This window comes from Meleagris gallopavo, chromosome 29, assembly GCF_905368555.1.
Source record: "Meleagris gallopavo chromosome 29, MGAL_WU_HG_1.1, whole genome shotgun sequence".
Lineage (NCBI taxonomy): Eukaryota > Metazoa > Chordata > Aves > Galliformes > Phasianidae > Meleagris > Meleagris gallopavo.
This window is the reverse complement of record NC_139432.1, coordinates 3953591-3968606: the sequence shown is the minus strand read 5'-3', so window position 1 is coordinate 3968606 and position 15016 is coordinate 3953591. Positions and strand designations below refer to the sequence as shown.

General features: G+C 62.6%; 2 protein-coding genes across 2 annotated transcripts; one reads left to right on the top strand and one right to left on the bottom strand.

Annotated features, from left to right (window-relative positions):
- Positions 1-491: 491 nt before the first annotated feature.
- On the top strand, positions 492-11116 carry GPR179 (G protein-coupled receptor 179). Its single transcript, XM_085211002.1, has 11 exons — positions 492-1395; positions 1849-1957; positions 2654-2741; positions 2839-3029; positions 3142-3210; positions 3635-3744; positions 3830-4068; positions 4168-4306; positions 4395-4500; positions 5155-5295; positions 5513-11116. Exons 1-11 carry the CDS (start codon positions 602-604, stop codon positions 8654-8656), a joined length of 5130 nt encoding a protein of 1709 aa, XP_085067128.1. The 5' UTR covers positions 492-601; the 3' UTR covers positions 8657-11116.
- Positions 9958-13529, bottom strand: MRPL45 (mitochondrial ribosomal protein L45). Its single transcript, XM_085211005.1, has 8 exons — positions 13402-13529; positions 12650-12845; positions 12085-12202; positions 11841-11939; positions 11184-11232; positions 10775-10924; positions 10535-10708; positions 9958-10351 (listed from the first exon to the last, which is right to left on the bottom strand). Exons 1-8 carry the CDS (start codon positions 13444-13446, stop codon positions 10292-10294), a joined length of 891 nt encoding a protein of 296 aa, XP_085067131.1. The 5' UTR covers positions 13447-13529; the 3' UTR covers positions 9958-10291.
- Between the last annotated feature and the right edge of the window lie 1487 nt (positions 13530-15016).

Sequence of the window (15016 nt, the reverse complement as noted above, 5' to 3'; positions counted from 1 at the left end):
CTGAAGGGGAAAGGGGGAGCAGAAATATGGGATGCTGGGTTCTGGGATACTGGGATAACAGGACGCTGGGATGTTGGGATAATGGGATAATGGGATAATGGGATAACTGGGTGCTGGGGTGATGGGATAGCGGGATGTGAGGATGCTGAGAGCAGGGGTGCCGGGATAATGGGATGCTGAGATAAGTGGATAGTGGAATAACAGGGTGCTGGGATGCTGGGATAACAGGATGCAGGGATAACGGGATGTGGGGGTGCTGGGATGATGGGATCACGGGATACTGGGATGACGGGGCAGTGGGATGCAGAGATATGAGGCTGTGGGGCCGTATGGATGCAGCCGGCACCCGGTTGCCATGGCGGCCCGTCGGGATGCTCTTCCGTCACGGCCGATTCAAGGGGAGTCGTTGCGCTCCCCGCGGCGGAACCGGAGCCCGACGGCAGCACCGGGCGGGGGCGGGCGGGGGACGGGGACGGGGACGGGGGGAGGGAGGGGGTGTCGGGGCGGTCAGAGCAGCGCCGAGCGCAGCGTGGGGCCGTGACGTCTGCGAAGGAGGAAAACAAGCGGCGGTCGGAGCGCGGCTCGCGGGCACCGTGCCACCATGACCCCCCCGGGGGGGCCGCCGCTCTGGGGCGCTCCGGCCGCCCTCCTCCTCCTCCTCCTCCTGCTGCTGCTTCTGCCTCTGCGGGCGGGGGCTCCGCCGCCCCCCGACGACCCCACGACGGATCCGCGGGGGGACCCGGAGGGCTCCGCGGCGCTTTCCTTCCTGCGGACGGGCGACGCGCGACGTTTGGCCCTCGCCAACTGCAGCCGCAGCGCCGCGCTGAGACCCCCGGGGTCCGACCCCCCCCCGGCGCTGCGAGCAGCCCTGCGGGCCGCCCCCGAAGCTCTGACCCAGGCGGCCAATTTTCTCAACATGCTGCTGCAGGGCAACGACCTCCGCGAGGCCAGCGTGGCCGAGGACGTGGAATGGTACCAGGCGTTGACGCGCAGCCTGGCGGGGGGGCACCCATGGGCGCGCCGCTCCCTGCTGGCCCTGGACGCCCACCCGGCTGCCCCCTCCCCCCGCCTGGTGCTGCAAGCCACGGCCGTCGACGGGGAGATCCACCTTCGGGACGTGTCCGCGCCGGGGAACCGCAGCTCGGACGGCGAATGGGTGGCGGAGCTGCGGGAACGGCGCGGTCCTCCGCTCCGCAAACGGGTGCTGAGCAACGACCTGCGCTCCATGGAGACCCCCAAGTGGCGGCGGGGCGACGGGTACGTGGGGGGGCCGGGCCACGTGCGGTGGTCGCAGCCGTTCCTCGAATGCCGAGATGGGAAATTCGTCCCCGTTTGGGCCGTCGCTCTGTCTGCTGCCTTCTATGGGCTGAAGCCCGACCTCAGCCCCGAGTTCAAGTGAGTGGGGGGGAGCGCGGGGGGTGTACTTGTGTGCATGCATTTGTGTTTGCGTGCGTGTGTGCGTGAGTTTGTGCGTGTTGGGAGTGTGTTTGCATGAATGTGTGTGTGTGCAGGTGTGTGCGTGCAGGTGTGTGTGCGTGCACGTGTGTGCTTGCTTGCATGTGCATATTTGTGCTTGCACGTGTGCTTGCGTGCATGTGAGATTGCATGTATGCGTGTGCACCCTTGGGGATGCTGGGGGACACACGCGTGTTTCTGTGCTTGCACGTGTGTGCAGTGGTGTGCACGTGTGGGTGTGAGACCCTCCTGAGGGGCAGGACCTCCCCAGATGGGCTCTGACACCGCATATGTCGTCGTTCGGGCCCACCCCCCCCTCCCTGGCTCTGTGTCCCAGCACTGGGCTCTGCCACAGCTGTGCCCCCCCGGTCTGACCCCATCGCTGCTTTGTAGGGGCGCCGTGCGGGTGGACATCGAGCTGCGGGATGTGGGCATCGATCAATGCGACAGCGGGACGGGGTGGTTCGCGGGCACCCACCGCTGCGACCTCAACAGCACCCAGGTACCCACACCGCACCGATCCCAGCATTAACCCCCCCCACTTCCCAGCACCCACCCCCACCTTCTAGAGCCCCGTCGGATCCCATCGCGCAGTGGGGCTGCCCCGCTCCCCCCTCCCCTCGTCGCACTGTCCCCGCTGCCGTCCTCCCCTCCGCCCGTCCGTCGGGGCTGATCCGCCCCCCCGCCCCCATCTGCCGCTCCCGCACCGCTCTGCGGTTTATTGTGCAAATCTCCCTCCCTCGGCAGCGCCGTGGGGTGACCCGGCTGCCACCCGCGTCGGGACAGCGCGGACCGATGGGCGGAGCATCGCCGGGGGGGTTGGCACTGCTTGGCACTGCCCCCCCATCGGATGCGCCCACCCCAACTCAGAATTCGGGGCGAACCCGACTGGTCTGAGCGGCGTCCCGACCCCAGGGGCTGCCTCCCGTCCCCCCCACCCGCTTGGATTAGGGGCCGCTCCGCCCCCCCCGGATTAGCACCGCGCCGCATTAGGTGTCCATTTAGGTTTTAGGGGGGGATTTGGGTGCCAGGCTTTGGCTTTTAATTCCCGAATGTTTAACCGCTGCGTTCCGGGCTCGGCGCGGGGTGGGGGGTGGGGGGTCGGCTGTCACCGATCTGCCGCAGCTCCCGCTGCCCGGTGAGGTTATGGGCGCGGTGCGGGACGACCCCTCAGAGCAGCCGTACCCCCACCCCGCAGTGCGTCCCGCAGCAGAACCGCGGCTTCGTGCTGGGACAGTACGCGTGTCGCTGCAAGCCGGGCTTCTACGGGCTCAGCGCCGGGACAGGTGCGTGCCGTGCCCCCCCTCCGCCCCCCACCCCCCAGCACCGCAGGGCGCACGGGGCGATGCTTTGGGACACCAAACCCCCCCGTTCCATCCGCAGTGCCGCCTGAGGATGCCGCTCGCTTGGCGTGCCGCCGGTGCCGGGAGGGCTGTGCGAGCTGCCGGGACGATGCGCCCTGCGAGGTGCAGGAGGACCGCGCGTTGCGTGCGGCCGTGCTGTGCTGCCAGGCGTGCTGCATGCTGGCCGTGTTCCTCTGCATGCTGCTCGCTTACCACTGCCGGCGGAGCAAGGCGAGAGCAGCGCGGGGTCCCCACCCCACGATCCCACCGCCTCGAGGCCCCCCCCGGAGGGACGTCCCCCCTCCAGGCCCCGGGCGCTGCTGACGGCCCTCTGTCCCCGCAGAGGATCCGGGCGTCGGGCGTTGTGCTCCTGGAGACGATCCTCTTCGGGTCGCTGCTGCTCTACTTCCCTGTGAGTGCGCGGCCAACCCCTCCTCCTGCCCCCGCACCTCCCTGCAGAAAGCCCCACAGACCGTGGGCTGCACCCTGCTGCCTATGGGGCAGAGCTGTGGGGCTTTGCCGTGGGTCAGGACTGGCGCCACGCAGGACACAGCACTTTTGCACCCCATCTTTGTCATCGCCGGCACAGATCTGACAGCAGTGGGCAGAACCTTCTTAGGAAACCAAACCTCCTTCCTCCTCCCCGTGGCCATGAGCACGGACCCCTGCCCAAACCCCTCTGTGTGCCGGAGAGCAAAGGGTGGGCGGGGAGCCCGGCCGTCCCCAGCGCTGCCACTTGCCACAGCCTTTCCCCTTTCTCCCCGACACCACGGGATCTATGCGCTGAACACAGGCACAGCTCTGCAGCCCCACACCACCACCATCCTCCCCCACAGGTCTTCATCCTCTACTTCAAGCCCAGCACCTTCCGCTGCATCGCTCTGCGCTGGGTGCGAGTGCTGGGCTTCGCCATCGTGTACGGCACCATCACCCTAAAGCTGTACAGGTAACGGGGAAAGGGGGGGGGGGGGGGGTCCTGCTGGGATGCTGGATGAAGTCCGACCCCACGCTCACCCCCCGGTGTCCCGCAGGGTGCTGAGGGCGTTCCTGGCCCGTGCGGCACAGCGTGTGTCCTACACGGCCAGCGGGCGCGTGTTGCGGGCTCTGGGGCTGCTGCTGCTGCCCCCGCTGTGGTTTCTGGCTGCGTGGACCGTAGCAGCATTGGAGAACGTCGGCCGGAACGTCCCGCTGGTGGTCCGTGCACAGACTGCCCGAGGGCTGCACTTCTCCACCTGCAGCCACGACCGCTGGGACTACATGATGGTGGTCGGTGAGGGACGGCTGAGCCCCCTCTCCCCCGGTGCCCGCAGCCCTCCCCGCTGCTCCACGTATCCACAGAGGTGCCCATGCTGTGTGCTTTGTCCTACAGCCGAGCTGCTGCTCCTGCTGTGGGGCAGCGCGCTGTGCTGGGCTGCTCGTGCGGTGCCTTCCGCCTTCCACGAGCCGCGCTATATGGGCATTGCGCTGCACAATGAGCTGCTCCTCTCGGCCGCTTTCCACGCGGTCAGGTACGGTGTGGGCTGCAAAGCATTCCTCTGCACCACGGGTGTGGGGTTGGAGCTGTGGGACCCCACGGTGCCTCCTTCCCTACTCCAGGTTCATTGCGGTGCCATCGCTGCACCCGGACTGGATGCTGCTGCTCTGCTTCGCCCACACCCACGGCACTGTCACCGTCACCCTGGGGCTGCTTTTTGTCCCAAAGGTAATGCACGGCCCTAAGCCCGCGGGTATGGGGGATGGGGGGGCTATGGGGAGGTGGGATCTGGGGAGGTGGGCGGTGGGGTGGTGGCTATGGGGAGGTGGTGGATATGGGATGATGGCTATGGGGAGGTGGCTGTGGGGTGGTGGGGTGGGATGGTGGGGTGGTGGTTATGGGGAGTTGGGTAATGGGGAGGTGGGATATGAGGAGGAGGGCAGTGGGGTGGTGGTTATGGGGAGGTGGGCAATGGGGTGGTGGATATGGGGAGGTGGGTAACGGGGTTATGGTGGTTACGGGGAGGTGGTTATGGGATAGTGGCTATGGAGAGGTGGGATGTGGGGAGGGTGGCAGTGGGGTGGTGGTTATGAGGTAGTTGCTATGGGGTGTTGGGTATGGGATGATGGCTATGGGGAGGTGGCTATGGGGTGTTGGGTAGTGGGGTGGTGGCTGTGAGCTGGGCAGTGGGGAGATGGGATATGAGGAGATGGGCAGAGGTTCTAAGGTGGTGGCTATGGGGTGATGATTATGGGAAGGTGGGTAGCGGGGTGGTGATTATGAAGTGATGGGTACGGGGAGGTGGTTATGGGGTGGTGGTCATGGGGCGGTGGCCTCGGGCTCCGATGTGTTTGGGGCTGCCTTCGAGCTGCCCCACCGCAGTTCCTGCACGCCGGATCGCCGCTGCGGGAGGAGATCGCGGCGGAGGTGTACGAGGATGAGGTGGACGCGCGGCGCTCCGGGCTGAGCAGCAGCATCGCGTCCGCATGGAGCGAGCGCAGCTTCGACCCCGATGACATCCGGGTGGGTGACACGCTCGGGACCTTCTTTTGACGCTCGCTGTGCCGCCCCGCACAGGAAGAGGTGCCTGTTGCGATCTTTCTCCCGATGCAAAGCGGGGGGGCTGGTGGGCGGACGGGGGGTGGGCGGTCCCCCCTCGCGGGGAGGACGGGCGCGGCGTCGGGTCCCGGTTCGGTCCCGTCGGACGCGCTCCCCCCCTTTTGTCCCCCACCCCCCGCAGGAGGAGCTGAAGCAGCTGTACGCGCAGCTGGAGATGCTGCGGACGAGGCGGATGGCGGCCCGCAACCCGCACCTCCCCGCGCCGCCCCCGGCCCGCAGCTCCGGCAGCCGCCGCTCTTCGTCCAAACGGCCGCACGACGGTACCGGCGGGGGGGGGCGGGAGGGGGGCGGCCAGCTCCGATCCCGCAGCTCCGAGCATCCCGGACAGGACGCGGCGGCGGCGGCGGGGGGGTGCGCGGAGCCGTCCGACAGCGAATCTCTGTGTGCCGCTCCGCTGCTGCCCAGGTCGGCCAGCGCCCAGCAGCTCGGGGGGCACGGGCAGCCCGCCCGGCTCCGCGCGGTGCTTCTGCAGAAGTCGTTGAGCGCCGGTGCGGGCGCGGTCACCCCGTCCCGGGGACCCCCCGAGCAGGGAGGGGTGTCCCGCAGCACCGCCGCAACCCCGGCCGCTGCCACCCCCCCCGCCCCGCTGCCGGACGGGGGTCCCCCCCGTGATGCGTCCCCCCCGGCTGACAGCAAGGGGACGAAACGCGTCACTTACGCGCCGGTCAAAAGCGTCAGCGCGGACGGCCCCCATCCCGCGGGGCGGGTGCGTGTGATGGTGAAGAAGACCCCCCCGCCCCCCCCCGTGCGCTACCAGAGCCTCCCGCATCGCCACGGGGACGGCGCGGAGCCTCCGGGGCCGCCCGCGGGGACGGCAGCGGAACCCACGTCCCCCCCGTCGGGGTTGCGCTCCGCTCCCCCCACCCCCGCCGAGGTTTGTCCGTGGGAGCTGCTCCAGGAGGAGATGCTGAGGCAGAAGCAGAACGGCGGCCAACCTCCGACCTCCGACCCCCCCGGGGACACGGCGGGGACCCCCCCGAGCCTCAAGCCGCCCCCACAAAAGGCTTTCAGGAGTTTGGGGTTCGCCATTAGAGCCATCAACCGCTCCAGAGCGAAACGCAGCCTGAAAGGGAGCAGGGAGGGCAGCGCTCGGAAACGGGGACGTGAGCGGGAGGAAGGTGACGGGGGGGGGCAGCCCGGCCTGGTAGAGACCCCCCCGCCACCCCCAGCAGGGAGCAGCCCAGATCCCAACCTGCGGGATGGGGATGCGGACCCCTCTCAGTGCATCACCACCGGCTCTGCATCCGAGACCCCAGTGATGGGGGACAGCGAGGGGACAGCAGAGGGACAGAGGGATGGTGCTGCCGGGAGGGGCACGGGCGCTGATGAGGGCCCGATGTCACCCTCGGTGGCCACGCAGCCCTATGGCACTGACTCCCTGTGTGTAGCACAGAGTGCAGGGGGCACGGGGCCGAGGGCTGAGGTCTGTCCCTGGGAAGCACTGAGTGCCCCGGTGGGGTCTCTGTCCCAGCAGGGAACCGGGGGGGTCCCAACGGTGGGAGGCAGCCCCATGAAGGTGCTGGGGAAGGGTGGCAGCCAGCCTGCTGCTTGTGGGGGGGGGGGCGAGGGGCTGCCCGCCAGGAGCAGGAGTGCAGAGTGGGGTCGGATGGGGGCTGGGGGTCAAAGGGAGATCTGCCCCTGGCAGGACAGCGGGGGTGAGGATGAGGGTGGCCCCCACCGTGCAGCTCCAGGGGTGGGGGGCAACGGGGCAGGGGTCTGCCCATGGGACACAGAGAGGGGGGCTGGGAGGGAGGGAGGAGTGCAGCTGGATGTGTGCGGGGTTCCCAAAGGGGATGGCAAACCCGGATGGAGGGGGATTGAGGAGCACAGAGCACAGCAGGCTGAGAGGGGTGGGGGTCCGGGGGGGCGTGGGGACACCCAGATCTCTGCAGAGAGCACTGAGGGGGGGGATGCTGAGCCAAGGAAATCCCATAGTGCAGAGATCTGCCCCTGGGAGGGACGGGGGAGATCAGGGGTCAGCAAAGCAGAGATCTGCCCCTGGGAGGAACAGGGGGGATCAGGGGGGAGCAAAGAGGAGATCTGTCCTTGGGAAAGTCAGGGGGGGTTAGGGGGGAACAAAGCAGAGATCTGCCCTTGGGAGGAACAGGGGGGATCAGGAGTCAGCAAAGCAGAAATCTGCCCTTGGGAGAGTCAAGGTGGGTCAGTGGGGAGCAAAGCAGAGATCTGCCCTTGGGAGGAACAGGAGGGGCCAGGGGTCAGCAAAGCAGAAATCTGTCCCTGGGAGAGTCAGGGGGGGTCAGGGGGGAGCAAAGAGGAGATCTGCCCCTGGGAAATGGCCACCCCCCCTGTGGAGCAGCAGAGGATGAAGCTGAGCTCTGGGGGGGCTGCGAAGCGCATCACACGTCAGGCAGCTCTCGTCAGCCCTGCGCGGTCCGTGGAGAGTCTGGGGGTGTCCCGCAGTGCTGAGAGCCCGAAGGCAGAGATCTGCCCTTGGGAGACCCTGGGGAGCTCCGGGGGGAGAGAGGAAATCTGCCCCTGGGAGGGGGCTGCTCCCCCATCTGATAAAGAGGAACTGAGAGAGGCCCAGGAAGGCGCATCGGGAGCGAGCAAAGGCGCTGCTGCACGTCGGGGTCTGCAGAAAGAGAGGGCAGAAAACGTGTCTGCAAAGCAGAGAAGCAGTGCAGAACGTGAGGCTGTGTGCCCCTGGGAGAGCGCAGAGCTCCGCACGGTGAGGGGTCAGGGGTCCAGAGCCAGGGATAAAGCTGAGATCTGCCCCTGGGAGGAAGATTTGGAGGAAGGAGCCCTGGGGAAGGCGAAGAGCCTGGGTGATTCCAGAGCTGCAGGGATGGGGAGCAGCGAACGTGGGGCTGTGTGCCCCTGGGAGAGCGTGGGGGCAGAGGAGCCAGCCCTGAGCGAGGCAATGGGGAAGGAAGGATCCAGAAAGCGTGAGAGCGCAGAGAACAGAGCTGCCATCTGCCCCTGGGAAGCAGCAGAGCCCGGTGCTGGGCAGGAGAGCCGCAGCCCTGGAAAGCAGCCCAAGGGAGCAGCCCCTGCTGGGGTCAGGGAGCACCGGGCGCTGTGCCGCATCCTGCCTGCAGCACCGGGGCGAACTCACACAGCCCAGCGGCACAGCGGGCCCAGCACAGCTGAGGTCTGTCCCTGGGAAGCTGAGGAGGGTCCGGCAGCCCCCAGCAGCCCAACCCAGGGAGTGGTTGCTGTGTGCCCGTGGGAGAACGGCCCTGGGGAGGGTGAGAGGGACGCAGGAGGGTCCAGCGCTGATGTCTGCCCGTGGGACCATGAGTAGAACTCAGCTCAGCCCTGGGGTGCAGGGAGCTGCCCACACTGTATGGATGGGGATGGAAGTGTCAAACAAAGCCACGGTGCTGCAGTGACCGCCGGCCAGGATGGGCACCCACAGCAATGGGGCAATGATGCTGTCTGGGTCAGAGATCCAGGCTCTGAACTGTTTGGGCATCACAGAGGTCCGGAGCTGAATGGCATCAGGGCCCCGAGCACCGTGGGGCTGTGGTTCATGCTCCGTCATGAGCTCAGGGGGAGGCAAAGCAAGGGCAGCTGCAGTGCAGCGTGGAGGAGAGCAACTGCCCAGAGCCCAGCACTGCTGGATGTGGGGCTCATCCCACCATCCCTTCTCCATTTGCTTCCTCTCTCCTTGGGAGAAGCACCAAATATCTTCAGCACCAAATATCTGTCACCCACTCGTGTAAGGAAGCGTACAGATAGGAAATAAATGTTTACCCTGAGTGCTCACAGTGGCTGATTGATGGGGGTACGCTCAGGGATGAGCTGCAGCAGAAAGCGGAGAGGCTGTAAAGCAAGCCCAGAAACAGCAGTGCTTAAATCACAGCAAATATCACAGTCCAAATATCAGCAAAGGTGCTGGGGAGACAACACTAGACTGGAAAGAAATGCTGCTCTCCTGGAAAATACACTCCTTTAGTTCAAAACCTGAGCAGGAGAGCTGAGCCCATGGTTGAGTCTGAGCCACATCCACCAACCAGGCAGCTCACACTATTCCTGCTCCCAGCCCCACTGCCATGTGCTGCAGCACTGCCTCTCCTCGGCTCATGAGCTCATGCTGTGGGTTCCTCCAGGAGAGGCAGACAGATTGTGACACCCCCAATTAACCAAGAGATGATGGGGATTCCAACTCCGGCTGCTCTCCTAGCAGAGCGTGACAGCAACACAGAACAGCACCCACAAGTAACACCGGGTGAGTGCACAGGCGTGAGGCTTTCAGACACGCAGCCTGCAAAACCAGACGTCACAACGTCCACAGGATGGTGCCAGTCACCCACTAAGGACATGTGAGACTCCTGAGCGCCTGCAGCCAGTGCTTCGGAACACAGCAGCCGTGAGAAGTGCTGCCTTCTGATGTTAACTGACACAAACACTGAGCTTGTGAATCACAAGTTTTATGGAAGTGTTTGGCTTGACCAGCAACAAGCACGTGTTCAGCAGGACTCCAACTGCAGCATCCACCCAGGAGAAACCAATTCAAAGCGTGCTTGTTGCTCTTCTGGTAAAATAAAATAACCTGAAATTTGTGCAGATGGGGGAAGAATGGGAAAAGAAATCACCAACAGCTTCTGCTGCAGACTTTAATGAGTCCCCCAGGTGTATCCTGTACCCCACATCTGCCCAGATGTGTGCTGACAGCAGCTCTTGCCGTGCAAGCACAGAGGTCAGCCGGGAGAGCAGCCCCACAGCTCTTAGAGCTCACATGAACACCTCCCAAGTCCCTCTTGCTCCTTTTTTAAGGCAGTTTCTCAGTGCCTGGAGTCCATTTCTGAAGCTGCTTTGTTCGCTGACTGCTCACTGAAGGCACAGCTACGTCCGCCCTGCTGCCTCCACAGACATTCCCTGCTTTGTCCACGCAGGGTTGTTTGCACTTCTCTCTGTGTACAGGCTCTGAAATTCTCTACTTCATTTCCTCATACTCTTGTGAGGGATCCAAGGTTGGGCCAGGAATCATCACCGTCTGAAACAGCAAGGACAAAAATCAGCGTGACGTGCAGCTGTAATAAGAGCACGAGAAAGGGTGAGCAGAGGGTCAGGGCAGTGCCACTGCCTTGCACAGGAGGACGGCCTGATTTTAGGAACAAAGGAAGACAGAGCACCTGCAGTTTGCAGACACAGGCCATGCCATTCCTCGTGGCCTTACCTTCACAATGGGGTCCTTTGGTGGAGCCCACTCTGGGACGATCTTGCCGTGCATCCTCCACGTGCCATACGGGTTGACCAAGTACCTCTCAAACACAACATATTCCAGAACATCCTTGGGCAGCTGCTCCCCACCGTACATCAGCCTCCCAAAGCGGTCATAGATGGCCAAAGTCTGCAAACAGAAAGATGCACTGAGCTGGAGTCAGCTGGGAAAGGCAGGAGGGAGGAGGGGACGTACCTGCCTGCTGTGCATCCGCACCGTCACCTGCCCGTACAGATTGCCCCGGTTCACAATGCTGGTGCATCGAACGTGAACCACTCGTGGAGGCTCCAGTGACTCCACGAAGCTCCACCGGATGGTTTTGTACCTGTTGCCACGGACCATGTCCTAGAAAGCAAAAAAAATAAGTCAGCACCAACTTCTGTGTGTATGAAGTGATGTATGGGTGTGAATTGAAGAAGCAAACTGCTATATGCGGGTGCTGAATGAATGCTGCATTATTACTCAGACTTGTGCTTTGCTTTCCTACTTTGTCTTTACTGTATTTGTGTGAGAGAAAAAAAAAAAAAGAGATAATTTCTAATCTCTTCCACAGTCTTTTCTCTAAACCCAATCAAGGAACTGTAACACCCAGATCAACACCTACCGGGTAGCAGCGCTCTGTTACCAGGGAGTGAAGTTTCTGCTTGTTAAAACTGCAAGTGAAACACACCCAGTTACTCAAATACACGCATTGTGAAAAGGCTTACTCACAAATTCCTGCTTCTCCAGAAGATTCGCAACCCATTGGCAAAGCAGAAGAAGTGAGATTCTCAGCTATGACCTCAGCACGAAGTCAGAACACAAGCTGGTTAAAAGACTGCAGGGGAAGACATGATGACATCCTTTGGAAGCCAGCTGTGGCCTAAATCCTCTATTGATGTTTGGAATTGTAACCGAGGATGATGCAGTTTTAAAACGTGTTCTATTACTAGAAAGTGGAGCAAATCAGTGGAGTATCCCTGTGGCACAATGCTGAGCAGCCCTGAGCACACACTCATCTGCTGACAACACCCAGTGGTACAACAGCTTATCTCCTTTTCAAGTCAGGTCAAGATAAATTTTCTGCAACTTGAACTTCACTACGAAAAGCAAAAGTATCTCCCAAACCACCAATGCCACCTCCTGTTCAAACAGATGAGGGCAGCAAAAGATAAAGCACTTGTTGCAAATGAGATACAAGGATACAAAGACAAGAAAACCAGAGCGTGTGAGCAAAGAGAAGCAAGTCCTACGTAACCCCATTGGTCAGAATGGGTCTTACTTTGCCAGGCTGTTGTGAGCTTCAACATATATCTCCTGTGCCATCTCTGGGAAAGTTTTAGTGCTGAAATTTGGATCGTGATCCTTTACTTTCCGCAGGCTGAAAAGACATGGAAAACCTCTGAGCAAATGAAAAATGTCTTCTCTGTGTTTCAGACGATGACAACTGCATTACTCAGTTGAAGTGCAAGACAAAACTGAGCAAAACTTCAGCACTGCAGACTAATTGAAAAGGAGGTACATACGCTAACTGAGAGGCAGCAGTCTGCTTCAGCTTCTCCATTCTTTGCTTCAGCCCTTCTTTGGACAGGGAAGTCATGCGGGCATCACCCTCAGGAGGGACATAAGGGTCTATAATACTGGCTGCATGAGAGAAAAGGGAGTCAGGAGGGGAATCAAGGAGACAAAGAGGCAGCACCTCGGTTGATGGGGGCCAGAGAAGCAGGATTGAAAACATTTGTAGGATAAAATAAGAGCACTGGGATAAATAATGGGGGACCTCTCACTGCTGACAAGCTGTGCTACACTGCCTGCTCTCACTGCCTGCTCTCCTTCTCTTCCATGCAGCCCTGAGGTATGAGGATAAGACAATCAGCAGCAGGGAGCACGGCCTCCCATGCTATTCCTGGTCCCTGGGTACAAAGGGGCCAACAGGAGACACAGGGCTGACAGCACCAGGGCAGCTGCTATCACTCCCCCAGGACAGAGCAAGTGATTCAGTTTGCTGCATGCAGATACTGTCAGTGCAGTCACAATACTCCTAGTCTGCCTTAGTTGTGTCCTTTAGAAGAGACCAAAGCAAACTGCCACCTGTGCAGGCCAAGTAAAAGGCCCGTTCCATGCGATCCTCGGGAAGCGTTCTGCTCAAGGACTGCAGCCTCTTCTCCTTCTCTTCAGGGGGCAGCTCCCGGGCCCATTCAGGGACAAAAAGTCTCCGCTTCGTCCTCACAGGGACAATGAGGCAGGGTGGAACGGCTCTGGGGGGACGGAGCAGTGATTCCACAGCCTAAGGGAGAAACAACAGAGCATGGGCTGAGCCCAAAGGGCAAGAAACAACACCAACACAGTGAGAGATTTCCCTTCTCGCCTCCAGAGCACAGAAATGTCATCATCACCTCACACAGAACCGGGCTGGGAGGGGGAAACCACAGCCAAGGGAACAGGGGAAAAGGGGAGGGGGGGGAAGGGAAGGAAGGAGAAAGGGAAAGGGGGAGAAGGGGAAGGGAGGAAAGGGGAAGGGAGGAAAGGGGAAGGGAGGAAAGGGAGGAAAGGGACGAAAGGGGAAAAAGGGGAAAGGAAAGGGGGGGGAGGGGAAGGAAGGTGGGAAAACGGGAGGGAAATGAGGAGAAAAGGGAGGGAAAGGGGGGAAGGAGGGAATGTGGGGAAGGGGAGGTGAGCAGGCCCCGCCCATGCCTGACCCCTCAGACACGGCCAAGCCCTCTCCTCCGCTCCGCCCGCCCGGCTCCGCAGCTGACCCCATCCCCACAGCTCCCCGGGACTCCCCACGTCGCTCCCCGCACGACTCCTCGGCCCCCCGTTAACGGCCCGCACAACCCACGTACCCCGCGGCCCAGCCTGCTCAGCCCAGCAGCCATGGCGGCCGCCATCTTGCCGCCGCAAGGCACGCCGGGGAAGAGGGCGGGGCTTCGGGGGGCGGCGCGCGCGCGCGCGCGCGGAGGGGGCGGGGCCAGCGGGGACCCGCGCGGCGGCGGAGAGTGGAAAATTCCATCGGGCGCGGGGAGGCTCCGCCCTACGGCCGGCAGGGGGATGGGGGGGGGGATTCCCCGACCCCCACGTGTGATGCGATGGGGCGCTCGGCACCGTGCAACTCCCCCCTCCCCGTCCCTCGTGCAATGCGCGGGAGCCCCTCGTGCACCATGGAACAGATGCAGGGGCTGCTTCATTGCTCCTCCCGTGCGATGTCCCTCCGTGCCCCCCATGCACCCCATCCTGACCCCCCTTGGTGCAGCCGTAGGGCAGCCCAGCGGCTCGGCTCGGCTCGGCTCGGCTCAGCTGGCTCCCATCTCCTGGCTGTGCTCCCGGGCACTGTTGATCTTGGCCAGGAAGAAGCGTTGCTCCATCGGACAGCTGGTTAATGTGTAGTGACGGCTCTTCTGTGCTCGAGACCGTTGATCCCAGCCCGTGCTGCTATCGGGCCCGGCCCCCCCGCGCACCACGGGGGGTTCTTGCAGCAGCTGGGGGGGAGCAGAGCACGGCCACACACTGCAATCTGCTCCAGCGATGCTGGTGGTGGCCAATTATCATCCAGAGATGATAATTGATGGTGGCTCCAGCCAGCGTGTGACCCCTTGCAAATCTGCCCCATTTCACCCTATAAGGGTGCGTGTCCCCGGGATGGGATTTGGAAAGATGGCAGCACTGGAAAAAGCAGAGTACGCTTAGCACCCAGGGCTGAGCTGCTTGCAGCTCTTCCACGTAGGGTTTGGCCGGATTTGGCTCCATCCCTGCATTACAGAGGTGCTTGTGCAACCCGCCCCAGGTACTTGGCCAACTGGAGGACAACAAGCGGCCTGGCACGCACTGCATGGTGCAGCACAGCACGCAGCAAATGCAGCAGTGCAGAACGCCCAGCCCTGCTCCTGCTGCCCCGCGGCTCCCAGCGCCGTCCCCTGCTCCCAAATGCCATAAATTCCTGCCCTAAGCCAAGGCAGGACCTGTGAGGCAGGATTAACCGGTGCCCTCCGGCTGCTCCCGCTCTTGGCAAGGATGGCAAAAACTCAAGCAGAAAAAGGGAGAAAGGGAAGGCCTCTCTGGGATCTTTCTATTGTTGGCTTTTTCCCTTATTTCCCCAAGTAAAATGGTGCATGGGCAGCGCTCGGTGCAGAATTGGGGCTCCCCGCCGAGCCCTGCTGTCTCCCCATGTTGGTGCTACCACAGAACCCATTTGCTCAGGATGCAGCAGAGGCTTTGCCAGGTTTCTCTCTCCCTTTTATCCTTTCTCTCGTGCTGCTTGCTGACAGCAGCATCTGTCATGGAACAATGCAGCGGTGTGGGCCAGCAGCCGCCGCAGGGAGCACGGCACCAAGCAACCCGGGCTGCAATCAGAGCTCCGTCCTCTCTCCTAAGCTGTGCCCAGAGCTCATCCATCCCTCCTGCCTGCATCCGTGCATCCTGCAGGCCTGGAGGAGCCCATCGGTTGGTGCTGCAGGCTCCTCC

Excerpts from the sequence above, each read along its gene's own strand:
- GPR179 (XM_085211002.1), top strand. The coding sequence starts at position 602 with ATGACCCCCCCGGGGGGGCCGCCGCTCTGGGGCGCTCCGGCCGCCCTC. Across the intron at positions 4,069-4,167 it reads GGACTACATGATGGTGGTCG|CCGAGCTGCTGCTCCTGCTG; the intron begins GTGAGGGACGGC and ends TTTGTCCTACAG. Across the intron at positions 4,307-4,394 it reads GCCGCTTTCCACGCGGTCAG|GTTCATTGCGGTGCCATCGC; the intron begins GTACGGTGTGGG and ends TCCCTACTCCAG.
- MRPL45 (XM_085211005.1), bottom strand. The coding sequence starts at position 13,446 with ATGGCGGCCGCCATGGCTGCTGGGCTGAGCAGGCTGGGCCGCGGG. Across the intron at positions 11,233-11,840 it reads GCTCACAACAGCCTGGCAAA|TTTTAACAAGCAGAAACTTC; the intron begins GTAAGACCCATT and ends TTTCACTTGCAG. Across the intron at positions 10,925-11,183 it reads TAACAGAGCGCTGCTACCCG|GACATGGTCCGTGGCAACAG; the intron begins GTAGGTGTTGAT and ends TTTGCTTTCTAG.